Consider the following 26,938-nt stretch of genomic DNA (forward strand, 5'->3'; position numbering starts at 1 on the left):
TATCATGACCGGCAAATTCAGAGAGGCTACAGAAGCTTCCAGAATTGTCCAAGTGTGCTAGTGTTATGAGCCAGAAACCCCTTTGGGCCTCCACCTGAGAACTTTGTCACCAGCCGGATGAGCGAATCCAGGCAGGACATGGATGCCCCTGAAAGTGCCACTTATGTCCCTGAGAGGCACAGACTGGGACACCGGCTGCCTGGTCCTGTCTCTTTCCCCCGGGATGGTGTTCTCTGCACGGATGCCACGATGCCACCGCGTCCCCTGCCTCGGCCCTCAGGGAGGACCTGGTGGGGGGGAGGTCCCAACCCAGCGGCCACGCAGGCAAGCTTCACCCCGCGAGCCGCCGGCCTCGGAGGCTTCCCCCGTGGAACAGCGGGCTCCCTCCTCCTCCTCCAGGCAGGCGCCTCGGGGCTCCCCCCTCCTCTGGGCAGGCCCCTCGGGGCTCCCCCCTTCTCCGGCAGGCGGGGATGGGGTGCTCCCTCCTCCGGGCAGTCCGCAGGCCTGGCCTTTCCCGTCTGCGATTCACCTGCCGTCCAGCAGAGGGAGCCGGCACCTCCCCGCGGCCTGGAGCCCGGCGAGGCCGGAGCGCTCCTGGGGCAGCCGGTGCCCCCGCCCCAGCCCCCGCCCGGACCCCGCATGCGGTCAGTGAGCAGCAGCCAGTTGTCTCCACTTCACAGATGAAGAAACTGAGGTGCCAAGAGTTCGCTCGAACCCGGGGGCTCGGGCGTTAGTGAGGGTGTGGGCGGCTCTCAGGGTACCGTACTATTTCTAGATATCTGAGCGACTTGCCTGACAGGGGGGGCGCGCACTGGGTAGATGCGGGCCTGACACGGGGGAGAATGTGATGGTCAGAGCGGGCGGCTGGGATGGGCCTTGGCTCCCCGCGGGGTCAGGACGCTAAGTCTAAGGCCACCTCCAGCCAAGCACCACATTCTGAGAGGAGGAGGGGCCAGGTGACAGAGGCCACGGGCCCTCGGGGGCTCGGCCCTCCTGGGGCCTCACTGCTGTCTGCACTCTCCCTGGAACTGTTCACCTTGGGGCTAGATAGGCCTGGTATTTTCTCTGGATCACCCCCTCGGACCAAGGGGCATACCCCACTGGCTATCTCTCTCACCGAAGGCTTGTCCTGGAATCCCAGGTAGGCCTCTGGGTGGCTGGGGGCGACGGGGGGGGGGGGGGGGGGGGGGGGGGGGGGGTGTCTTCGGTGGCCTGAATTCTGTGCTGTGTTCATGGGGCTAGTGATTCAGGAATGAGTTAGGGGCAGATGGGGCCAGGCAGGTAAAGGCTCCAAAGTCAGGCTCCTGCCCATCCCAAGGGAACAGAGATAAGACAGTAAAATCAGAAAAACAAACCTGGCTCCCTAACTCCAAATTGTTAGGGAGTAACCTCCTTTAATGGTTATTAGGCTCCCAGAAACCCCAGATGTAGAGAAATATTATGGAGGAGTATTAACCAGAGAGAAGGGAACACCTGGTTTGTGCTCCTGATAGTCACAAAAACATCTTGTTTGTTTCAAGTCCACGGAGTTCCTTCCAAGTATAGACACGAAACTTACAAATCCCCCCCTGATACTGATGAGAAATTCCCCAAGGTCTCTGGTCTGTTTCCTAGAAAGATGGTTAAAGCCCTCCTTAGCCACCCTGTTCCAATCCCTCTCAGGTTGAGAGCTTTCTCTGCTTAACAAATGTCTGTCTGTGGCTGTGGCTGTGCTCGCTCTGTTGCCTGTGAGATTGGGTCTTCGGCTCTGTGAGATGAGAACCAAGCTGTCCCGTGTCACCGTGGCCCCTCCAGCCTAAGGGCGTGGGCAGCTGAGCCACAGGCAGGACCACCACTCGGGATCCGAGTTGGGGGCCCCGGGGCTCCTGGCCGCAGCTGCTGTCCACGTCCGAGCAGAGCACGCCGGACGGGCTTCTCTTGAGGCGAGTCTGGCGTGAGCACGGCCCATGGGGCACACCCAGGGAGCCGAACAGGGAGACTGAGGGAGCCCGACGGAGTCTCTCGGGTCTGGGCTGGTCAGGCAGCAGCAGATAGGGGTGACACGCAGGGCAGAACAGGACCAACTGGAGGAAGGTAGAGCACTGCTCCCGTTGGAACCCCTGGGGAGAGCGTAAAAAAACTGGATTCTGGGACTCCCTTCATGAACTCTTCATTCTCAACCCAGTTTCCCAGGGATTCCCATGGAGCCAGCATCTGAGAAACTCCAGAGTGACCCACACGGCAGCCTGTGTGGGCACCCTGCCCTCCTGGGGTGGCGGAGGGTACTGAGGAAAGCTTGCCGCATGGGGAGACACCTAGGAGGGATCCAGTCTACTCCCAGGGGTTCTGCAAGGGTGCTGGGGGCAGCAGGAAGCACTTGCAGGAGGCCAACTTTGGGGAGCATTCTTGGAGCTCCTCCCCTGCTCAGACATGTGACCCTGCTATTGCATAACCCTCACTGCCCTCCTTAGCCCCCTGGACAAATGATGAACCCGAAGCTCAGAGAGCTCAGAGAGCTCAGATTCCAAGGCCACGCAGCTGCGAGCCAGGCCTGGGGTTCAAACCAATTCTTTCCGACTCCAAGGTCCTTGCTCTGTCCTGTCTAGAGTCCCACACCACCTGCCCTGCTGTCAAGGTAACAAGCGCCTGGTCACCAAGAGAGTCCCAACGGCAGCGGGGAACCTGGCTTTGTGTGTAAGCCAAACAGTGTGGGTTGGGAATGTGTGTGGTGGGTGTGTGAGGGCCTAGAAGTCAAGGAGAGGTTTTCAGACTCCTTGGCTGGTTCTGTGCTCCCCCAACCGACCTCCTCCCCCCGCCCCCCCCCCCCCCCACACCTCCTGGAGCCTCAAGGAAGCCTGACAGCCAGTCCAGTGCTAAACAGAGGAGGCCTGGCGCCAGCCCAAGACCTCAGTGGCCTTGGTGGGGTGACCTGGGATTCTCAGGGGCACAGCACAGGTCTTTGGGACCGTCAATGGCCATGTGGGACAAAGGGGAGATCTGAGCCCTTCCACCGGCCCCTCACTGGCTTTCCCAGGCTTCAGGCCACTGATCACACCCTTTAGCAGCCACCCCCGGGTGGACAGAGGTCCCAGGGCCCCAGGAGGAGTGGCTTCCTGGGATATGTTTGTCTTGTTTTGTTACTTTTTAAATTCCCAATTACTTTGTGTGGGGTGGAATGGGAGCAGAGAGGCATTGGTTAACAAAAATAGCATGTTCTTTGGGAAGAAGTTGGAAAATGCCTAAAAGCACAAAGAAGAGAGTGAAGCCACATAGAAGCACCCACACAGCTGGAGATAACTGATCTTGTTTCTTGCGGTGTCTTCTCAAGACCAGCCTCCTAGGTTCAGATCACAGGCCTATTGTTTGGTGCTGGGTGACCTGGGACTAATTACTTAACCTCTTTGATCGTTGGGCCTCAGTCTCTTTTTATGTAAATCGGAAATGCAAATAACAGACTCTACCTTCTTGGGTTGCAGCAAGTGCTGCGTAAGTGTTCAGATTCACAGGGTGACCATTTTTTTCCTTGCTCAAGATTTCGTGATTACAATTTTTTTTTTTTTTTTTACAAAATTGAGTGTTGCCATTTTGTAAGTAGGCTTTTTCATCTAGAGCTACTTGAACTTTCTTTTCTTTCTTCCTTCCTTTCTTTCTTTCTTTCTTTCTTTCTTTCTTTCTTTCTTTCTTTCTTTCTTGATTTTAGTTTTAGGTAATCTCCACATCCAACATGGGGCTCAAACTCAACAACCCTAAGGTGGAGTCACAAGCTCTACTGACTGAGCCAGCCAGGCGCCCCTATCCTGAAGATTTTCTATGTGTAGACTTACATGATTGCACTGTTTTCTGTTTAGATTTACAGGATTCTAGGTTTTGTTGAGGTTCTTTCTGTTTCCATTGATAGGATTTCAGTTTATGTATTTGTTCATTGGTTTGTTTCATAAAATGAGATCACACAAAACTAGGATCTGCCATTCTGTAGCCTACCCTTTTCAGCTTATCCGCATCATGAACTTTCCCCCACATCCTGACCCGTCTTTTACACGCTGTTCTGAATGGCTGCATTGTAACCATCTTGGGCAGGAGCTGAAGTAGAGGCCAGAGCAGAAGTACACGCTGGAAGTGCTGGGGGGAGGCCCCTCCCCGGCGCAGCCAGGGCAGCCGCTCCCCACAGGGCTGACTCAGAACACTGACCCCCTCCCAGAGGCAAGGCCTGAGCTGGGCCGTCCAGACCCCTCCCTTGAGATCGCAGAGGACACGCATGCCCTCCCCCACCTCCCAAGCCGCCCTTCCAGGCCTGCTTTCCTGAAACCCTGCTCTAAATCACAGTGCAAAGTCCAAGCCTCTGATGAAGGGCTTTCCAGACGGAAGGCCTTTCCTCAGGGCTGTCAGGTGAAGGGTGCTGGGTGAATCCAGGCCTCTGGGACCACCTACACTCCTACCCCCTGGATGAGGGATAGGCCCCAGAATACAAGGGAGGGAGGAGGAGACATGTGTGGGAGTGACCCAGTGGATCCAAGGCTGGAGAGAGGCGGCACCAAGTGAGCAGAAGCAGGGAGAGGAGTGCCGAGAAACCCCTAGAATGGCATCCTGCTGCCAGGGACATGTAGAGAAAGTAGGAGAAGTAAGACCCGAGTGCTGGCTTTGGGTTTGGGGGTTCAGGAGATTGAGGGACTGAGGGCAAGCTAGGTGAAGGGGGCTGGTCTGAGATTCCAACCCTGGTCTCCCAGTCCCTGGATGGGGAAGTTTCCTGGGGCACCTGGGGCCTGGCCTTCTCTCTGGAAAATTCAAGGCTGGGACACCACACTGCCTCTGGAGAATGGACCACATGCCCTGAAGTCACCCCTTCTCCCAGCCTCCTCCTGCTCCAGCCTCCTTGCCTTCCTCTGCCTGTCTAGGGAGTGGGGAGCACTGCGGAGTCTCCCCAGGCTGTGTGCCCCTCCTCCCCTAGCAACACCAGCCCCTCCATCTACACTGGACCTCCTTCTTCGGCAGCTTCCTAAAGCTCCAGGCCTTTGCTGTCTCTGTTCTCTCACCAGTAGCTTCTCCCCAGCAGCAAGTATGCCACAGTACCTCCCCCCTTAAACACATTTCTTTTTTAAGATTTTATTTAGTCATGAGACACACACGGAGAGGCAGTGACACAGGCAGAGGAAGAAGCAGGCTCCCTGCAGGGAGCCCAATGCGGGACTCTATCTGGATCTCCAGGATCACGCCCTGGGCCGAAGGCAGAGCTCAACCACTGAGCCACCTGGGTTCCCCGCCTCCTGAACACGTTTGAAAAGGTTACCATATGTCATCCCCTGACCCCACCACCCCATTCCCAGCAGAGTCTCTTGGAGGCGCCCACACTAACCCTCTCCAGCCAGCTCCGGCCACCATGGCTCCTCCGGAGAACTGCCCTCTCCTCCCCCCCCCCACCCCCCGGCCTCCATGTGGACAAGGACACAGATTCTTCTCTCAGCACTTTTCCCCACCTGTGGGTCACACCTCAGCCAGGTGTCTACTCCTTCCTTCTAGAACCTCTGTCCCCTCCCAGCTCCCCTGAGAGCTCATGGGCTCCTTAGAAGGCTCCTCTTCACCTTCCAGTCTCCTCATGTCGAGTGCCTCGTGTCAGCCCGAGGCCACTGCCCTTCATTCACACCTTCCCCCCACGTGGCCTCCTCCCCTGAGACCACTGGGCATCTGTGCACAACTGCCGGGTACCGGCCACCCTGCAGCAGCTCTTCCATCGAAGGCCGCGCCACCAACGGCGCCCCAACATGGCTGAAAGGTCTTGCCACCCAGTCTTGAATCAGGGTGCACCAGGGTCATCCCACCATGCTTCCTACCTTCTCGATGCTTCCAGCAGAGGTCACAGAAGCCCTCCAAACTGTAGCCACCGGGCAGAACTGAATCTCCTCCCTCTGCGGGCTCCTCCTCCTCTGTGCCTTCCCCACCTCACCAAGGGCCACCACAGCCTCGCTGTCCAGCGCCCACCCGGAGTCCCCCCAAGCGCTCTCCTCCTCAATCCATCTCATCCCTAGTGCGCACAGCCAGCCCCCCACGGCCCCGCATCCTCCCTGTCACCGCAGAGCTGCCCCCACCGCAGCCTGCTCTCCTGGCCAGGGGAAGGTTGCACCTGAAACACAAATCAGATCACACCAGTCCACTCCAGACCCCCAGTGTCTCCCAATTGCCCTCGAAGTAAAAGCCACACTCCTGGCTGTGGTCCGCTGAGGCTGGTGCTCTGTGACTGCAGCCCATGCTTGCCTGTCCCGCCTCAGGCCACTTGGCAACACCTCTCTCTGCACTCCTTAGACTTCAGTCTCCCAGCTGCCTTTCCAGCTGCCACATCTCCATCTTGCTGCTCCCTCCCATGGGCACTTCGGCACTTCGTCCCACTGGCTCCTCGGAGATGTCTTCTCTGATTACATGCACCCAAAGTATCCTCCCACACCCATGCCCTCAGTTACACCAGCCCCCTGCTGGCTTCCTTCCTGTCGCTTATCAGTGCTTTGATTACCGAGGTATCTGCTCATTTCTTCTACCTCTGGAATGTAAACTCCAAATGCAGGGACGAGATCTCTCATACACGCCTCTACCTGGCTCATAGAAGCCAACTGCCCGCCCCCCCCCCCCCATGTGCCAGGACCAGATGCAGCAGTGGCACAGAGGAGGTCTGTTTCTGTGGCTCCCCGTAGCCCCAGGACCAGGCACCAGCACCCAGCCAAGGCCATGACTCAGGCCCTGGCTCCTGATCCGAATCATCCATGCAGCCCACCAGCAAGAGCTCTGGCTCGACCCACCCTGGCAGCTGGCTCCATGAGCCTGAGGCGCTCTTAGCTGGCACTCTACCCCTTTCAGCCACAAGCAGGCCTCTGTCCCCAGATACCAGAGTCCTGCCCTACCTCCCTTACTGCCCTCTGTAAAAGTGGACCTCTTTCCTCCAGAGTTCCCCAGCACTGAGCAGGGCCTGGGACCTGCTCTGGAGTTTCTGAGAGTCCCAGGCCAGGGGAGCCTGGAGGGACTCCTTGGCCTCTTCGGCCTTAAACCTGTGCACCTAGGTCTCTCCCTACCCCCCACTCCTCAGCCACTGCTCTCTATGCCCTGAGAATCAGCAAATGGCAGGGCCTTCTGAGGAGGCAGCAGACCAGCAACATCGTCGCCACACCTTTGTCCAAAGCCATTCAGTGATTCCACTCACCACCAGGTGATGAGGACACACACATCCTCTGTCACCTGCCACCACCTCCCTGTTACACATGCACACACACATACGTAGACACACACGGAGTTCATGCTCTGGCCATACACCACTTCTCACCACACCATTTCACCCACCTGTTCAGCAGGATTGCTACTCCCTCCACCTAGCATTCCCTTCCCACTTCACCCCGTGGCCAGACTCCAATTGGATTTTTAAAAGCCCACCCCAGTGTTCCCTCCTCTGGGAAGCCTTCCCTGATGCCCCAAACAGAGTATGGTCCTTTGTGCCTGGGATGCCACAGTCCATATATTTGTTGACAAAGTCCTTCTTTCCTCTAGACTGTGGCAAAAACTACCCTGGGTCCTCAGGAATCCTAGTCTGATGGGGACATGCCCCTCAGTGTGACATGTACAGTGATGGAGGGCCGTGTGTACCAGGGAGTTGGGAGCCAAGGACCAGAGTCGCCACCAGTCCTGCGCAGTGGAAAACCTTCCAAAGGAAGCACAGCTTGGGTGTTGGCCTAAAGGCATAAAGGGATGAATGTTCCCAGCTGAGAAAGGTGAGGAGCCAGCTATAAAGTTGTGACTCCTCCAGATTCCCCGGGTCACTCCAAGCTGAGTGTAAAGTGCAAGGGGCAGCGAGGTGGGGGATAAGACTGGGCTCAGAGGCAGGAGCCTCAAGTCTATGAAGCTTCTACTCTGTTCAGTAGGAAATGTGGCACCATCTGCATGCTTGGAGAAGAGTGAATACACATCTTTCACCTGGCCTTGATTTCAGGTTCCACTGTGGACTAATTTATCAAGATAATAATTCAGGGGTGAAATGATGCCCAAAGTGCCCCAAGCCCCAGTTTAATAAGGAATGTGATATTGAAAGCTTTTAAAGGGATTCTTTCTAAATCTTTTGAAATCTAATTCCTGAGACTTCTGGGTTTCCTAGAGTCCATCAGAATTTACCAATAAATTGTCAAATACCTTCAAAGTTTTAATTAATGTATGCATCTTTTCATGTAGGTGCATGATCAGGAGTTTGGATTATATCCTGAGAGCATCAGGGAGCCAGTGATGGGTTTTAGACACAGAGGGATGGTCACCTTTCTGGGTGAGGATCATCCCCTGTGTGCAGGGAGGAGGGAGGATGAATAATAATATGTCTGGAGCCAGGCATGGTCACAGGTGGCCAGTTTGATGCATCTGAGCTCAGGCCACAGCAGTGAGGTGGGGGAACAGGTGGATCTATCTGTGGGGACTCACAGGGTGGGGGAGGGGCTGGGTGTGGGGGCCAGGAGAAGATGGCCCTGGTCCCTGCTTGGATGCTTGGCTGGGTGTTGGTGGCTCCACTGAGCTGGGGACGTGGGTGGAGAGCCTGGGCTGTTTGGAGGGAGACACCGAAGTCAGACTGAGTCCCAAGGTGTCTCCTAGCATCTAGCACAGGGCCAGGCCGATGGGAAGCCTTCCTTTTAGAGCCAGGGAGTGCATGAGTGAGTGGATGAGGTCCCAAGCCCACTAGCCTCACAGTTCAAGGAGATGCCCTTTGAGTCCCAGCTCTCCATGCCCCAGCCAGGATTGCTTCGCTAAAGCACTTACTTTGTGGGATGCCCAGGTGGCTCACGGTTGAGCGCCTGCCTTCGGCCCAGGGCGTGATCCCCGTCCTGGGATTGAGTCCCACCTCGGGCTCCCTGCATGGAGCCTGCTTCTCCCTCTGCCTGTGTCTCTGCCTCTCTCTCTCTCTCTCTCTCTCTCTCTCTGTGTGTCTCTCATGAATAAATAAATACAATCTTAAAAAAAGAAAAGAAAAGAAAAAAGTAAAGAACTACTTTGGCACCAGGAGCTTTCTCTGTGTAGAATCCTCAGTTACGGCCCCCACATCCCCAGGGGTGTGTGGCCTGGCCTCTCCATCCCTCCTAATGCCCCTCTTCCCTGGAGTGGCTCCACCCTGGCGGGTGTCCACAATGTCCGGCCCGGAAGAAGCCCTGAGTCCAGCCCCCACCCCCCAGGGCACAAAGGGCTCCTGTCTGAGGACAGCCATGTTGCTCCCAAGGCCACCCCTACAGGGACTGTGGAGTGCAAGAGCCCATCGTGCCAAGGGCTGCTCTGTATCTCTCTGCCCTGAGGTTCACGTGCATCTCTGCAGTGGGCTGTGCCCTCCCCCCCCACCCCCACCGTCTGCTGTGCGAGAGCCCACTGTGCTTGCATTGATGTCAGGGGAGGCCTACGTGAGGACCGGCCTATCCTGAGCTGGGTAGGAGCACAGGCTTAGGTGGGCCCCTGGCCTGAGCCAGAGGTGGAATGTGCCCACAGCCTTGATGAAGCTAGGCTGGGACTGGAGGAGGCAAGGTGACAGACAGGCTGTCCTATCCGGAAAGAAGTGGAGAAGCAAGAGGCCCCCTGGGAGGCCATGGCTAGGGGCTGGCCCAGCAGGCACCTCATCCCTGGGCCTCTAAAGCTGGCAGCCCTACAGACTCTCGCAGGGGGGCTGGCCGTGGCCAGGATGCAAACCCTGGCCTCCAGACCCTCAAGGGCAGTGGTGGCTGGGCCGGGGGCTGGGGAGTCAACCAAGACCTCCCAGGGTGGCCCCAGGAAGCCGAGGATGGACGTGCAGACGCAGGCCCCTGCTCCCAGACCACGGGCCTCCCCGTGGATCCTAACACCTAGTGGGTCCTGACCTCCACCCAGGAGATCTGCCACCAAATTGGACTCCCCTCCCCTCCCCTCCCCTCCCCTTCCTTCCCCTCCCCTCCCCTGCTCTCCTCTCCTCTCCTCTCCTCTCCTCTCCTCTCCTCTCCTCTCCCCTGCTGCCTTGTTCCCTTTGATCTGTTTCCATGACCCCCTTGGACTTCAAGCTCCCAGAGGGCAGGCTGCCCAGCCCAGCCTGGGTGCCAAAGAAGTTTTTTAAGTAAAAGGAAGCAGAGGGACTGGGACATGAACAGGGACAAAGGCAACCTCCGGTCTCTCACCTTTCTCGAAGCCCGCCAGGTATGGAGCAGAGGTCTGAGGGCATAGGGCAGTGGGGAAGGAAAGTGAGTAGGGCACAAGAACTGGGGCTGACAGGTCCCCTGCGGGGTGGGAGGAGACAAGAAAGGACAGAATGGTGTTGCCCTGCCAGGAAGAGTCTCCACCCTCTGTAATGCCCGCGGTGGTCCCAGCCCCTGGTCCCCATCTGCTCTTCCGAGATCTAGGTCCTGCTCACAGGCACCACTGGGCACACGTAATCATGCATCCACACGTGCTGCACTGCACCCGCCCGGGCACACGTGCCAGTCCATGGCCTCCCCAAAGCCTGGGGTCCACCTCTAGCCACCTGTCCCCGGACCACAGAAGCCAGACCTCCCTGGGCCAAGACAGTCCTCTCCTTTCGGCCCCAGCCTAGTGCCTGATGTGGACCTGGGGCCTCAGAGGGGGCACCAGGCGGCAGAGGGAGGAGAGGCCACGCCCTAAGCTGGAGGAAGGCAGAGGAGGAGGCTGGGCTGCAGGGTCCCTGGCTAAGCCTGGCGCTGCCACAGGTCCAGGCTTCCTTGCTGAGCGGGTGGTGGCCTCCAAAGTCTCCACGCCCACCGGAGTCCAAAGAGCACAGGTGTGGCTGCCTCATGGCCTCATCATCATAAGGCCCGCCTGCTCCCCAGGACCCGCGGCTCAAGGGCCCCTGCCACAGCCACTAACAGAGAAGCGCTGCCTTCCCACCCCCAGCACCAGACCACCAGCTCGAGCACCGGCCCCCTCAGGGGGACAAGCACCTCTGGAACACAGGTAAGGGCCTGGCCCGCAGGAAAATCGGGGCTCCGCCAGCTGCAGGTGTTCCCAGGCCCAGGTCTCCAGCGCATTCCCTGCCGGGAAGAGCATGCCCCAGAAAGGCTTGGCATTTGGCTGCGGCTAGCTGGCTAGGAAGCAGGGGAGGGGGAGCCAGGGCTCCAGAAGCAACTCTGGGCTCCTTCTCCCAGTGTCTGCGATGCAGACACCCCTTCCCTGCTCCAAGCCCCTAAGTTCAGAGGATACATCTAGGAAACCAGCCTGCCCACAGCTCTACTCCCCCAAGGGCAAGGCAGGCCGATGCCAGCCGCCTCCGCTCTCCTGCTGTTTGGGATCTTGACGGTTCCCTGGACGTACCCACAGGAATCATGCCGGCATGGGGGAGGGCAGTAGGGCCAACCAAGGCAGAGTTCATTTTCTCTTCTTTCTCTTCCGGATCTAGAAGCAGGAAGTGTTGCACCCTGGGGGGTAGAGTAGGGAGAAGCAGGCTTCCAGCATCCTCCTCCCCTTGGAGGGGACAGGGCCAAATTCGCCTTAATTCAAGCTCCCAAACAAGGAAAATAGAGCCAACCATCTCCTCCACAATCCCTCAGTTGTTTCCTAGCAACTGATCTCCTCATCACTGACTCATCTTATCAGACCCACTGTTATTTTCATAACAGTCCTAATAAATGGGTGTGGGCTGCCTTCTTACACTTTGCCCGGGCTATTTCAGGGTTTCTGTACGACGCAGGCACATCACGGGGATGCATAGCACCCACAAACTTGACACCCTATTCATGAAGCATACACACGTCATTCAAATGACACTTACCCCCTGACTCACATGTTCAAGTCACTCCCACCCCACCCTGCACCTGTACACGCACTGCACTTACCTCCGTTCCATTTCAATATGTGTGTGCATTCTGGTCACACACACACACACACACACACACACACCCTGTGCCGGGAAGGTACTGGGGAGACAGTGGTGGCAAGACAAGTCTGTCCTTAGCATGTTGCAGCCCCATAACAGAGACATATATACACAATTAAAGTATGGGGTTTGCAGCCAGACTGGGCTAGGCTTATTTTCCAGGAAATACTCTCCAGTGACCTCAGGCTTCTTACCCTCTTTGAGCCTCAGAGGCCCCATCTGGTTAATGGAGCAATAACAGCACCCACCGGGTGAGGTTGTTTTGAGGATTAAATGAGCTGATGAGGGTGAAGTCCATAGAACAGTGTTCAACGTGTAGAGCCAAAGAAGTACGAGCAATGGTAGTGAAAATTAAATAGGATGTTTGTAAGGGGCACAGCCCCAGGCTCACATGCTAACCAGAGGGGCTATCTTTGTTAGAGATAAAACTACAAGGCTGGGCGTAGCATCAGGAAGGCACTCTGGGCAGGGGAGAGTGTGGTGGTCAAGGGGGGGCTTCACTGAAGAGGTGATCCTTGAGCTGGATTTAAAGAGCTGGGTAAGGGGCACCTGGGTGGCTTAGTGATTGAGCATCTACCTTTGACTCAGGTTATGATCCCAGGGTCCCAGGATCAAGTCCTACATCAGGCTCCCCGCAGGGACCCTGCTTCTCCCTCTGCCTATGTCTCTGCCTTTCTCTGTGTCTCTCATAAATAAATAAATAGAATCTTTTAAAAATAATAAAACTTTAAAAAAGGCTGGGCAAGGGGGACCTGGGTGGCTCAGTCAGTTAGGTGTTTGCCTTCAGCTCAGGTCATAATTCCAGAGCCCTGGGATCGAGCCCCACATCGGCTCCCTGCACAGTGGGAAGCCTGCTTCTCCTTCTTCCTCTGCTTGCCACTCCCCCTGCTTGTGTGCTCTCATTCCCTCTCTCTCTCTCTCTCTCTCTCTCTCTCTCTCTCTCAAATAAATAAATAGAACCTTTAAAAAAATAAAATAAAGGGCTGGGTAGAAAGGGCCTCTGAACAGAGGGTTCAGAGTATGGACAGATGAAGAGACAGGAGCCTTGATAAGACATTCAGGGAAGTGTAGATCATTGACAAACCCTATAAAGCCACATCATAAACATGCATTAACATGTGCATGCAAACAGATACACACACACAACACATACCCCTCCTGGGTGGGTCTGCAGCTTAAGAGGCAACGTGGACCTCCTCCCAATTTGCAGAACTGAAACAGGCTTGGACAAAAGGTTTGCTTTGGCACGAAAGGCTGTTGTACCTGACACTTTTCCTCCAGAAGCGAGGCATCTTCACATCCAGGCCCAAGACAGGATGTTTCCAGGTGCCTGTCCACAGAACTTTTCTAAGTCCACAGGAATGGGCCTTACTGAACAAATAATAATAAAATAAAGGAGGCCAGGAGCCTGCCTTGAGGCCTCCCAGGCCCAGCCAAAATGGGGCTCCTCAGAGGAAGGCAAGGCTGAATATGGTTCCAGAAAGGCCCCTGGAGCCAGGTTTGGGTTTGGTCCTGGAGGCCCCAAGTCAGAGTCTGGCCCAAGCCTCAGGCCTGGGTGAGTCATGAGCTGCAAGAGCAGTTCTCCTGCCAGGGTCTGTCCTGGTATTTTTCTCCCCAGCCCTGATGGCTGTCTCTTTGGTTCAGTGTAGATTCTTGGAGTCATCTAACAGTGCCAACATGTCCCGGCCCAGCAGCAGAGCCATTTACCGTAAGCTCCCCCTCTGGTCCCCTCTCCCCTTCCCTTCCTGAACCCCTTGCCCTCGGGCATCTCCCTCCCCTCACTGACCACCCCCTGTAATTGTGTCTCCCCGGCCTGTTTTGTCTCCGTCCCCTTGCTCCGCACCCCTACAGTGCAACGGAAGGAGTACTTGCAGAACATCTCCGAGCCCACCTGTCTGCAGCACAGGGTGGAGGTGAGTGGGTCCAGCATGGCAGGAGGAAGGAATGTGTGAGGATAGCCTTCCCTGCAAGCACTTGAACAGACCACTGTCTCAGAGGTGTCTGGGCTTGAGTTCCCAGGGCAGGCACGGGCTGCTTGGGGGCTGGAATGAAGGCTCTGGCCCTGCCTGGGCAGACAACACCGCGAGCTCTGGTTGCCCAAAGGGCTGCTGACACCCCAGGGGAAGCACAGGCCGGAAGGGTGTTGTGGGGAAGAGCAGACACCTGATCAGGCTGGCGCATCCAGGGTGGACACCAGCCCTAGGCAGCAGCCGATCCAGGCTCTCAGGGAGAAGAAGCAGAGGAGGACCACAGGGCCAGTGGTCTGGAGGCTCACGGGGCAGTGGAGGCCAGGCTCCTCCAGCCAGCCGGCTTGGGGCCAGGAGTCCTGGGCCTCGTGGTAGAGGTGGGCGTGGGAGCCGGCTCTGTTTAGGCCTGGCAGGTGAGGTCAGGAGGAGATGTGTCCAGGATGCCAGGCATTTGCTCATGAGATCAGGGGCCCCTGGATATGTAAGCAGTGTGAACTCCCAGAGAGGCACTGAGGGCTGGGCTGAGAGCAGGGCAGGGGATCAAGGAGCAAGAGGCAATGGGAGCCCCCAAAAAGGGCCTGGAGGTGGGGCAAGGGGAATGTGGTGTGTGGGGGTGGAGTTTGGATGGGAAGAGGGAAGGGTCTTCTCAAGGAAGGAGAAAAACAGCAAAAACCTGCCAGGGTGATGGGACTAGCAGCGGGCAAGGCTCTGAGCAAGACCGGGATGACCGTGGACCTCATTGGGCAAGAATCAGGGGCAGGGGGTTCTGGATCTTCCTGGGAGACTGGGAAGGGACAGACTAACAGAAGTGGGAAAAGCATTCAGGGTATGGGGAACAGCATGAGCAAAGGCAAGGAGGCAGGAGTGCTGAGTCAGAGAAGAGAAGGACCAGGCTGGGGTGGTAGATTCCCAAAGGGGGCAAAGGCAGCCAGGGACAGAATTGGAGGGTCCTATATCCCGCCCAGAGGAGTTCAGACCATTTGTTGGGTTATTAGAACCTACATCTACCACCATCCAGCCCCGTCAAGTGACCTGGACTGTTAAGGGCCATAACATCCTTCCTCCAGGATTCTAAACCCTCTAGTGCAGCTCATCAGACTCTGCCTCCAGGGCTCTATCCCAGCCCAACTGCTTCCAGCCCTCCCACTGGCCTGGAAAGGCTGCTGTGTGGGGATGGCCTGGGACCTCCCGAGCAACAAGGCTAAGAACATGCCTTCCCCCTCTGCTGCTTTTACCCCCACCCCTACCCTGTCCCGCCACCACCTGTGGGCTCCTGATCCAAACCTCCTTTCCCCTCAGCACCTAATGACATGTAAGCTAGGATCTCAGAAGGTCCAAGAACCCAAGGATGCGCTGAAGAAGCTGCAGGAGATGGATGCTCAGGGCCGGGTGTGGAGTCAGGACCTGTTCCTGCAGGTCAGAGACGGCTCGTTCCAACTGCTGGACATCGAGACGAAGGTCAGCCCCCCCTGAACTTGTCAATGGATAACAGCTAACGTGGGGTGTAGAAAAGCAAGCACCTGGCATGGGCTTCACCCTCCCTGCCCCAAAGAACAGCCTGTCCCCGTATACAATACACATTCAGGCCTAGGAAGAGAGGGGAGACAGAGGCACTGGGTCAGAGAAGGTGACACCCCTGCCCAAGGCCATGAGGAGCCACCATGACTCTCAGGGACCTCACCGCCAAACTCTCTGTGTGGCACAGGAGGAGCTGGACTCTTACCGCCTGGACAGCATCCAGGCCATGGACGTGGTGCTCAACATCGGCTCCTACAACGCTATCCTGTCCATCACGGTGCAGGGGTCCGGCCTGCCAGCCACCAGCACTCTGCTCTTCCACTGCCAGGAAGTGAGGGTGAGGGACTAGGGGTAGGGCTGGGAGCGAGAGAGGGTCCAACGCCCATCACTTCCCCCTAATGTCCCTCACCCCCCAACATAAACACACATACAGCCTGCCTGACTCCTGCTTCCTCCAGGCAGAGCAGCTAAGGAACAGCCTGAAGAAGGCCCTGGAGGAGGAGCAACAGCAGAGGTAGGCAGTCTCTGCCCCAGCCCACCTGCAGGACCTCTGACCTGGGGCCTGGGTGGGCCAGGCTCTGGCCCCACTTCTGGGAGAGCCCAGAAGCATGTGACCCAACCAACCTGGGCCTGGAACTGGGGAGGGACCAGCCTGGGGCTAGGGTGCAGATGAGCGTGGTGGAGGAGCGGGGCCAGGCCCAGGGAACACTGGAGACTGTCCCTGGAAACTAATATCGGACTGAGAGGGCCTCCAGGGCAGGCACATGAGGTGGGGTGGAGTCCAGATGGAGACCAGGGAGCAGGGCAGGTGGATCTTCTAGAGAGGGATGGTAATACCCTTTGATCCAGGGCAGAGCCTCTGTCCCAAGAACCCTGTCAAAGCTGTGTCCCCATCATGTGCTCAGCAGACCCCACTCTAGAGCCCATCACCCCAGCCAAGACAAATGGAGGGGGCCTTCTCCAGAGAGGTCATTCTCTAAGGAGCAAGTACCCCCACCAGAGCAGGGGCTCCCTCCAGAGCAGTCCTACTGGATGACCCCAGAGCACAGTAAGTTTGGGGCACGAGGGCAGGTGGAAAGGAAGGTTTGAATCAAAGATCAGAAAGGCTCATGGTCCCCTTACATTGTAGGTACACCGCCATCCCCAAGGCCCCTGCTACGCAACTCCAGTACCCAAGAATCAAGCACCCTCACTTTGCCTCCTCCAAGGCGGACCCCATCTCCCGAGAGCCCAGAGAGGGATGAGGTAACTATAGATCATCCTAAGCTGGCTGAAGCTTTCCAGCCCAAGGGAAGACCAGGTCCCAGGATGGCCAAGGCAGGCCCGGGACTGAGGAGGGACAGGGAGGCTTGGTCAGACCCTGGGCTGGACCTGAGGCTCTGGCTGGAGGTAGGGAAGGGTCGGGGGCAGGGTTGGGAGTTCCAGGGTGGACCCAACTGCCCACTCAAGGGCACGGGTTGTTTGGGGTCCAGGAGATACTAAGCCACGTCCTTAGGGATATCGAGCTGTTTGTGGGCAAGCTGAAGGAGGCCCAGGCAAAGAGCAGTCATAAGAAGAAGAAACTAGGGAAGAAAAAAGGCAAGCATCAGTGGGGTGAGTGCTGAGGGCTGGGGGGGAGGGGGAGGACGTGGGGGTGTGGTCTTGGGATGATGAACAACCCCCCACCATCCTCCTCCCCTATAGGAATGACACAGGCACAGTACATTGATTGCTTCCAGAAGATCAAGTACAGCTTCAACCTCCTAGTATGTGACTCCTCACCAGTTCACAGTCTTCCCCTCACCGCCACCGCCTCCTCTCTGGTCTCCTAGAACCCCAAGTCCTTTCCTTCTCCAGCTTCTCCCCCTGGAACCTCCCCTCCTGCACTTAGCACTTTTGGAGATCTCCAGGCTCCCAGCCAAGGCCCTGAACAATTATAGTGTCCTGGGGTCCTGGTGAAGGTGGGGAAGAATGATGGGTAGTAGCACATAATGCCCTGTGTCCCCAGGGCAAGCTGGCCATCTGGCTGCAGGAGAAGAACGCTCCCGAATTTGTGCACATCCTCTTCCAACTTCTAGACTCTGTGAGTTTGGGGTTGAGAGGGTGATGAAAAGGGACAGGCTGGAGTGAAGATGGAGCAGAGGCCAGGGTGGAAGGCAGGGGACAGGGGAAGGTTGTGGGGTCTGCCCCTTGCTCATCACAATACAGCCTCCTCATTGACCCCAAGACATGATCCTTGCTGTCTACAACACCTCTCAACAGACTAGATGGGCTGGGGTTGGTCCGAGGACCCCAGGGATCTGAGGGAGACAGGAATGTGGCATTACAAGAGTGGGAAGCTCGGAATTCCGGGCCCCTTCCCACTCCTGTTTGGCCCTGGGAGACCTAGGCTGCCTGACGCCTTGCATTCCCTGCCCTAGATCCTGGCCCAGTGCCCTGAGCCTGGTCTAGCAGCCCGAGTGATTTCACCCCTCCTCACCCCCAAAGCCATCGACCTGCTGCAGTCCTGTCTCAGCCCAGCTGAGAGCGACTTCTGGAAGAGACTGGGTGCGGCCTGGACCACCAGCCGGTGAGTGAGGACAAGGCCTGAACTGACCTGGGCCAGGACATTAGAGATGGTAGGCTCTGATGTTGTCACAGACCAGAAATATCTCAAAACAAATTTCGGAGGGACCTCTCCATGGAGTTCCCAACTTTTTATTAGACTAAGTACAAACAATTAAAAAACATTTTTTAAATTAAAAACCCCACCAGTCACCATCACTCACCACTGAAGGAAAAAAAGGACAGCTCTTTCCAAGAAAGTAGAGTTGGCTGCCTGCTATGAGAAATGTTCACATTCTGGTCAAGGACAAAGTGAAAACATTGTCTCACTCCAGCCAGAATTTAAGAATTACTGACATAAGAGATGCCGATGTAACATAAGTAAGACTTGGCAACCGACCGGTCAAGGGGTTGAGGGAGAAAGAGATATTCCACACAGTGTGATGGTGAGATAGGCCACAGCTGAGCTGGCTGATGGGAGCTGTGGGGAGCAAGTGAGGTGGGGTGGGAGGTGTGGACCAGTCGGGGTCGGCTGAGCTGAGGCGTCAGTGAGACAGTCCCCAGGTACAGGGGGACCCAGAACTCGGGAGAGAGGTCCCAGCTGGCCTGCAGGTCTGAGAGCAGTGGGCACAGAAGTGGAGCACTCCAGAGGGAGCCCCAAGGACCCGCTTAACCAGCGAGGCCCCCTTGAGCCCACGGGATAGGAAGGGACACTTTCACGTGTAGGTGGCAAAGGGAGCAGAGGGTCAAGGAGGCAAAGAGGAATTCCAGAGAGTTCAAAGGAGCAACCAAAAAGCAAAGGCATGAAAACCAAGAGAGAAAGAGGATTTTAGGAAGAGAGAGAGGAGTCAACCAGGAAACAAGCCAGTTGGGCTAGTGAGTCCCTTGCCTACCGGGGTGCTCTTCTCAGTACAGACTCATTAAAATAATTTTTGTCCAATCCACCTGAAGATGTGGATTATGGTTTAATGTAATCTATTTATTTTGTTGTGGTAAAACATGCATAAGATAAAATTTGCCATTTTAAAGAGTAGAATTCCACAGCGTTAGGTACGTTCGCAGCGTTGTGCAACCGTCTCTACTGTTCATCTTCAGAACTTTTTTCATCATGCCAAACAGAAACTCTGTACCCATGAAACAATGAACTAAACAGAACTCTGTACCCATTCCTCCCTCTCCCCAGCCCCTGGTAATTTCTATTCTCTTTTCTGTCCCAGTTTATTATTATTATTATTATTAAAGATTTTTTTTAATTATTCATGAGAGACAGAGAGGCAGAGACACAGGCAGAGGGAGAAGCAGGCTCCCCACAGGGCCTGATGTGGAACTCGATCCCAGGACCCCGGGATCACGCCCTGAGCCAAAGGCAGATGCCCAACCACTGAGCCCCCCAGGTGCCCCCTTGAGCATATTTTTAAGGTAAAGAAAGGGAACCAATTAAAAAGGTTCAGAAACGGAATGATTTCTTCGTTCCCGTTGAATAGATATTTATTAGCTGCTTCCGATATCCCACCCACTGCACTCAGGCTGCTGCTGTCATGGGGCTCCCTAGAGTTAGAAATACAGACTCGTGGGAAGCATGTGGGATACAGTGGGGAAGGAAAGTAATTGGGGTGATCCAAGAGGAAGGAAATGCCCCAGCGAAGAAAGAAAGGAACTTGCTCAAGGTGAGCAGGGGTTCCCCGGGACAGGCAAGCGGAGAAGATTCCCAGCAGAACAAGCCTGGATGCCACAAACAGCACTGCCCCTCCTGCAGTAGGGGTGCAGCGGGCGATAGGGCGGGAGGCTGGGGAACCAGGAGCAGCCCCCACTCCGGAGTCAACCACAACAACTGCTGTGACCTCAAGCCAAGTTCCACCCATTAGTTAACTCAAAAGAAAGAAAGCTGCTGCCAAGAAGTGAAAATCAGGTCAGAAAAGCCCAGCCTGAGCCCCGGGAGGGTCTTCCAGCACTGACACTCTGTGCTTCCATCCCTTCGATCCAAACTCCCAGGCAGTGCAATAAAGTGTCCAATGTGTTCTTAGGGAGTGGATGCGTCTGCACCTCACGCGCAGAGGTGAGGCTGGGCTCTAGAGACCCACGCGGACGCATGCGTTCTGCTTAACTGGGTGCCCCAGTAAGGGTGTCTGGGGCCTTTCATCTGTGCTCACGGGCCATGTCCTCCCTTGTAAGACCTCGAGGCCAGGGCCTGCCATCTCCTCCCTCTCCACATCCAACAGCCTGGCACCAAGTGGACTCAGCTTTGTTCTCTCCCCAGGGCCGACTGGACAGGCGGTGAGCCCCCACCGTACCAACCCACATTCTGTGATGGTTGGCAGCTTCCAGAACCCTCCAACCAGGTAAGGGATGCTTAGCAAAGAGCCCTGCTCAAAGCCCTGGGCTCTGGCTACTTTTCTGCCCTCCCCATCCACCATGGTCACATGACAGCTCTCAGTGGTAGGTGGGTTCAGGTAGGTCCCAGATCTGCGAGCTGGGCAGGCAGGGAGGGGATGTGAGGCAGGCATGTGTGAGTGGGGCTGTGGTCTGATACGCCAGCTCCCACACTAGGCTGGCTGATTCCCTGCTCTTGCTCTCTCTGCTCTTTCCCCCCAGGCACCCTCGGGATACCAGAGCTCTACCTCTCTACGGTATGCCCTGGGCTTAGCCAGGACTCTATGATGGGGGTGTGTGTGTGAGACTGACCCTATGGATCTGTGGATTCTACGACTCAGAGACCCTCTGAGCTCACTTTTGGCCAGTCACGTGCCTGTACAGCACCTCCCCACCCCTACCTTGAATCGAAAAGTGGTTTTTTATCTTCCCAGTCTCCTATCCTGCTTCCTGTGATATGACCTACCATGCCTCTGATTTCCCAGAGCTCAGGTATAAAGCACTCAGAGGAGAGCTCAGACAGAGAAGAGTCCATTGCTAGCAGAGTCTTCAGAAATCAGTGACATTTCAGCCCCCTCCCGCCTGCAGAAACCCCCACCCCAAGCCCTGCCTTACACTGACCTGCCATTAAATCCCAGTGGCAGCTGAAGGGTCACCACCAGATTCCAGGCAGGAGATCTCTGGGTCTCTGGGGCTGGGACAGGGACTCAGTCTCTGAGACTCCATTCTCCAGCCCTCCTGACTCTGTGTGTGGTCGGGGTGGGGGGGAAGCCCTGGATTAGGGAGCACCTCCTACCTTGTCCAAGAGGAGACACACAACCATGGCCCTCAGCCTGGGGACCCCAACCACATGCCCTCCAGCTCCAGACCCATGAAGCCAGCCCTGAAAATGCAAGTCCTATACGAGTTTGAAGCCAGGAACCCACAGGAACTGACTGTAGCCCAGGGAGAGGTGCTGGAGGTGAGACTCGGGCTTGAGCCTAGAAAAAGAGGTGGTGGTGGGTGGGAGCCATAGGCAGCCTGGCGTTGGTCTGGGTGTGGGGTTACTGGGGTGGGCGGCCTAGAGAGAAGGAGGGTGGGGAAGGGCAGGAAGGAAGAAAGCCATGTTGGGGACTGGGCGTGGGCAGAGGCTCTGGTGACTGAAGTAGGGACTCTTGACAGGTCCTGGACCAGAGCAAGCGGTGGTGGCTGGTGAAGAATGAGAAGGGACAGAGTGGCTACATTCCCAGCAACATCCTAGAGCCCCTACAGTCGAGGGCCCCGGGGGACCAGAGCCAGTCGCCTTCTTGGGTACTATCCAGCCTAGACCGTCCAGAAGCTACAGGCCGGGGGTGGGAGCAGGAGGGATTCAATGACAAGTGGAGGAGATAGTCTTGGTTCTATGTAATCGGCATCGTCACAGGCTCCCTGTATGCCAAGTTTATCCTGGGGCCCGAGCAGAGAACAAGGCCTTGTCCCCACCAGACAAGCAAACCGCGGAGTGAGATAAGTGATTTGATGGGAGTCCAGAGAAAGGGCCCAGATGTTGGGGGCCGTGGGTAGAAATGAAATGAGACGGCCTCTTACCCGGGTTCCCCTGGTTCCAGGCTCCAGTGCTTCGACCTAGCTCGACGCCTGAGGAGGTGGCGGCCTGGCTGCAGGCACAGAACTTCTCCACCACGTGAGTGTCCCGCCCTGGACGCTGTGCTGGGAGCACTTGGGAGGGAGTCAGGTTACAGCCGAGGCAGCCCGGAGCCCCAGAACACCCAGAACATGCACCGCACAGAAGAGACCCGCAGGTGCCACCCTCTGCTGAGTTAGAGAGAGCGTGCTAGAGCACTGAACAGGGATCCTCTGCCTCGGGGGGGCAGTAGGATTCCAGGAAGCCCGAAAGAACTTCAGGTGCCAACCATCCCTTCCTGCCGCAAAATTCTCTTCCAGGGCATTCCTCGATTCAAACCCAAGAGTTCTGAAGTCGGTTTAAGCCAACATGCGTATCTTACTCCGTCACCTCCAGATACGCTTTTCCCCGAATTCTGTAACCCCAGCGCCCAAGCCCAACAGCCCCTCATACTCCAAAATGCACCACGCCTCCAACACGCAGGCCCCCGCCCTCCACTCCACCCGCCGACACCTCCTGTTTTTGTTCCCAGCACGGTGAAGAGCCTCGGGTTCCTCACAGGGAGCCAGCTGCTTCGCATGAGACCCGGGGAGCTCCAGATGCTGTGTCCACAGGAGGCTCCACGGGTCCTGGCACAGTTAGAAAATGTCAGAAGGACGTTGGGGGTGAGGACACCCTGTGGCCCTGACCCTCACAGGGAGTGTGGGATGCTCCCTGGGTAGGAGGGAGAGTGCCAGGTGGACAAGCCCGCAGGCCCAGCCCTGGGCTAAGAGCAAGTGTGGCGGGTGCTGGGCACAGGACAGTCCCCTCAGAGGCCGCCCGACTTCCCACGCACAGCCAGGGCGCTCAAGCCTGCCATGAGGCTCCAAGCTGAGTGTTGACATGAGCCCTGGGGATCTCTGGCCTGCCACCTTCCTCACCTCAATCCTTTTCTTTCCTCAGATGAGCCTTTAGGCACCAACCCAGACACCTCTGAGACCAAGACCTCTCGCAAGCAGGATGGCAGATCTGATACTTTTTGGCACCCTGAGAAATCCACACTCACGTCCCCAGTTTGCAGTGAACCCCACGCCCCATCTCACACAGCAAAGAGGATGAGCAAGCCCGGAAGCTGAGACAAATGGTGCCCCTTCTCGCTGTGTTGAGAGCCCTCCCCAGTGACCACCTATTTATTGTGTGTCTTTCCTAAGACTGGAGCACTTTGTGCTTGATTTGTCAGGACTCTCATTCAGCCCCCCTCCTCCCCAGTAAAAGCATCTGCGAGCTTGGCATGTGCCTCCCAGTGGCTTCTTCTGGGCCTGATGGGGGCCAAGGGCAGGGAGGCTGGAAGCAGTGGGACGCTGGCCTTGAAACAGTGGTGGCCCCACACCCACCACTGGGCCAGACTGTTTGAAGGTGAGTGGGAATTCCCACTGCAAACCTGGAGCTGAGAGAATTTGAGAATAATGGCCCAAGCTCTCCTTAGTCTCTTTATAAACAAATTCTAAAATAAGGTGATGCCTACTACCTTCTACCTTCTGTGTACACTTTTCCCAGTATGTCCCAAGGCACCCAGGGCAGCTGAGGGTACAGCTCCTCAGAGGAGGAAAGAGTACTCAGGCCGACAGTAGTTGGTGTGGATCACACTGGCTGATGAGCCAGAGAAGCACTAGCAAGCGTGTCAGCTGCTCTAGGCTCTACTTGGCAACTTCCTATTTTATTTTAGTTTTCTAAAGATTGTATTTATTTATTGGACAGAGTCAAAGAGCACAAGCAGGGAGAGAAGCAGGCTGAGGGAGGGGGAGAGGCAGGCTCCCCACAGCCAGGGAGCTGGATGCCGGACCAGGAACCTGATGTGGGGCTGGATCCAAGGACCTGGGATCAGGACCTGAGCCAAAGGCAGACGCTTAACCGTTTAACCGGTTAACCACCGACTGAGCACCACCCCCCCAACCCCCACCCCGCACCCCTGGGCCCCTGCAACTTTCGCTTTCAATGCAACTGTTGTCCCCTCCTGTTGGGGGAGCCAACCATGAGCTCCCTCCTCAGCTAGTCTCTTTACTGGCGGAGCATAAGGAACATTGGACTAAAAGTTGACAGTCCACCAACTGGCTGTTGGAACCATAGCAAGTCACTTCACAGTCTGAATCCCTATTTTCTCAAAGGTGAAATGAGAAGTTTGGACTGTTTGTGGCTTCTAATATTTAGTATCCACAGCCTTTTCAAGTTTCATAAGCTGCCCTAGACTCTCCTCCCTACAGAACAGAGGTTATACTTTTATTGATTTTGTCTCCGAGAAGTGTTGTGCCTGTGGATCAATGGCCCTGGAGGGTTCTTAAGATGTTCCCTTGAGTATCTCTTCTGTCTGGGCCCCAGATTACCCTATTTTTGGACTGCCTGTGCCATTCCCTTGAGTGCCTGGCCTCCAAAAATCACCTCTCTTAGCTGGTAACGCTGAATAGGAAAGTAAAAGCTTTTCTTCACAAAAGAGATAAATGGTGAGACTCTTAGAATCTGACTGTCAAGGGTCAGAGCCAACCCAGCAAAGTTAATTTCTTAGATGCGGAGAGACAATAGTAACCCACTGCCCTTTGGGGATTCAGAGAGCTGAAGGGGTCCTAGACACAGGAAAAGACTTCAGGGCCAGAAGAAAAAAAGGTGTTTTAGCCCAGGGCTCATCAGATTTCCCAGCAAAGACTGAGATAAGGTGAGGAGCTGCTGGGACACCCAAGCTTAGTGAACTGGCACAAGCTGTGCTGCCCGACAGACCTCGGTTTTGACCCCAGGCCACCCATGGGAACTGAAGCTTAGAAAGGCAACTTAACCTTGCCAGGCATTGCTTATCTTCTAAAAAGTGGGCATAAAACCTATTTCACAAAATTGTTATGAAGCTTAAAATGGAATTAATCAGCCAACCTATGTGAAACACTTAGTTTTTTTCTTTAAGATTTTATTTATTTGTTTGAGATAGAGAGAGAATGAGCAGGGGGAGGCGTAGAGGGAGAGGGAGAAGCAGGCTCCCCGCTCAGCAGGGAGCCGAGCGTGGGGCTCTTCCTGGGACCCTGGGATCATGACCTGAGCCAAAGGCAGACACTCAACCGACTGAGCCACCCAAGCGCTGCAAACTACCTAGATTCTTGTCTGACATATCATAGGTGTTCAAAACATGTTTGCCTTTTCCTCCGGTTAATTTGTGACTGGCCTTTTGTTACCTTGGAAGAGAAATCCAGGCATTTTAAGTCATCTGTCCCTATGCATTTGTACTTTTTTCCTTCTTCCTTTTAGTAAGGCGGCCTTTTAAGAAGTCTCAACCTTGGGGCACCTGGGTGGCTCAGTGCGTGAGTGTCTGCCTTTGACTCAGGTGGTGATCCCAGGGTCGGAGGATCAAGTCCCGCATGAAGCTTCCTGCTGGGAGCCTGCTTCTTCCTTTGCCTATGTCTCTGCCTCTTTTTCTCTGTGTCTCTTATGAATAAATAATATCTTAAAAGAAAGAAGAGAAATCCCAACCTTGCTTCAGCAAACTAAGGGGGAAATGTGATTTCCCACACCAGGGCTAGAGGGTTGGGAGCTCAGTGTCCTGACGAGCCATGCTGTGGAGGCCGGGCCAGAACCTTCTGCGTAAGCTGCCTTTCTACCATCCTCAAGAGCAATTCCTTGGTGGTCAGAGTCTTAGTCCCTCTGTCCATGACAACAAGAACAAACCTTTTAGAATTGCAAAAAAAAAGGGGGGGGGGCGCCTGGGTGGCCTCAGTTGGTTGAGATCATGACCTCAGGGTCCTGGGATGGAACCCTGCATCAGGCTCCCTGCTCAGAGGGAAATCTGCTTCTCCCTCTCCCTCTGTCCCTCCCTCTGCTCATTCTCATCTTAGGCTTATTTACTTATTTTTAAAGATTTGATTTTATTTATTCTCAAGAGACAGAGAGGCAGAGACACAGGCAGAGGGAGAAGCAGGCTCCCCCTGCAGGGAGCCCAATCCTGGACCCCGGGATCATGCCCTGAGCTGAAGGCAGACGCTCAACAGCTCCGCCACCCAGCTGCCCCAATATCTTAAGCTTTTTACTATGTGCAAGGCTAAAGGATTCAGAGGTATGAGACAGACCTTAGGGAGACTTTTACTCTTATCTGTAGTTTGAAATATTTTTTTATTTGCTAATGGACAACGTGTGCTCAGGGCAGAGAGAGAACCCATGCTTTGAAGTTTGGTGAAGTCATTCTGACCTTGGTAAGAGTAGAGCTTCCCTGGGAGCCCAGGAGCAGGGCCACTGACACTGAAAGGTGAAATTTTCCTTTATCATTTCCCCCTTTTGATCACTAGTTTTTCCTCAGAAAACATTGAAAATCAACCTTATTTTATGTCTCTTGGTGCAAGGGTGACTGGCTCGTCTGCCCTGGGTGCATCAAGTCCCTCACTGTTAGGTACGAAAATATATATTTTTTTCTCTCATGAAATAAATGAATAAAATCTTTTTTAAAAAAGGCAAAATTAAGTCCCTGATATCAGGAGGTTTTTTCTTAGGATAAAGAGAGGGGGCTATGGGCATGCTCCAAGAGCTGATGATATGGATGAGGCCTCTGGAAAGGAATGCAGAGCCTTGTTCATTCAGAGGCTGGAACCATATCAACTAACCTTGAGTCCAGGCTTCTGCAGGAACAGCTAGTGAATTAGTGGGGTCTGAAAAGACACAATAGGGGGTTGGGAGAAATGGTTGTTTGAAAAACAAGTTTCAAACTTTTTGTTAGTTTTAACTTCATTAACCCCATGGGGCGCGGTTGCAATTCTCCTGGGTTATGATTATTTCTCCATCTTGAAGAACTGAAATGATGAGCACTCTGGCCGCTTCTTTTTCTTCAGGTGAAGTAGGTTTAGGGTAAAGAGCAGTCTTGGCAGATCTTATCTGTAACACGCCTATGTGCCGGGCTAAGCAGAAGTTTTTAACTTAAAAGCCATCGCAGCAAGGGAAATAGAAGCAACACGGGGTCGGGCATACTAAATATTTTTCCAGTTGTAATTTCCCATTGTCAGTCTTTTGTTACATTTCTGTGGGATATGGGCAAAGATCCGTCTCCTGTAACTGCTTCAAGCTGAATCAGGGTGCAGTAGAGGCTTTGCAATGGAAGGAGTTGCCATGGTATAGGATGCCGCCCGCTCTCAG

At 55.3% G+C, this 26,938-nt stretch overlaps 1 protein-coding gene across 5 annotated transcripts; it reads left to right on the top strand.

Moving 5' to 3' along the window:
* The first annotated feature begins 826 nt into the window (after positions 1–826).
* EPS8L3 (EPS8 like 3) lies at positions 827–23,074 on the top strand. Of its 5 annotated transcripts, XM_041750310.1 has the most exons (21): positions 1,052–1,141; positions 10,005–10,137; positions 10,785–10,908; positions 13,472–13,535; positions 13,679–13,740; positions 15,094–15,252; positions 15,500–15,649; positions 15,771–15,826; positions 16,218–16,360; positions 16,442–16,557; positions 16,785–16,905; positions 16,996–17,057; positions 17,300–17,374; positions 17,712–17,860; positions 20,093–20,174; positions 20,428–20,462; positions 20,977–21,166; positions 21,367–21,495; positions 21,792–21,865; positions 22,338–22,470; positions 22,748–23,074. In XM_041750310.1, exons 4-21 carry the CDS (start codon positions 13,505–13,507, stop codon positions 22,757–22,759), a joined length of 1,779 nt encoding a protein of 592 aa, XP_041606244.1. In that variant the 5' UTR covers positions 1,052–1,141; positions 10,005–10,137; positions 10,785–10,908; positions 13,472–13,504; the 3' UTR covers positions 22,760–23,074. The 5 variants fall into 5 exon arrangements, 4 of the variants coding, with proteins under 4 accessions (XP_041606241.1, XP_041606242.1, XP_041606244.1 ...); XM_041750307.1 differs by lacking the exon at positions 10,005–10,137 and having other exon boundaries at positions 839–1,141; XM_041750308.1 differs by lacking the exon at positions 10,005–10,137 and having other exon boundaries at positions 842–1,141; positions 16,221–16,360.
* The last annotated feature ends 3,864 nt before the right edge of the window (positions 23,075–26,938 follow it).

The sequence above is a fragment of the Vulpes lagopus genome, chromosome 3 (genome assembly GCF_018345385.1).
Source record: "Vulpes lagopus strain Blue_001 chromosome 3, ASM1834538v1, whole genome shotgun sequence".
Classification (NCBI taxonomy): domain Eukaryota; kingdom Metazoa; phylum Chordata; class Mammalia; order Carnivora; family Canidae; genus Vulpes; species Vulpes lagopus.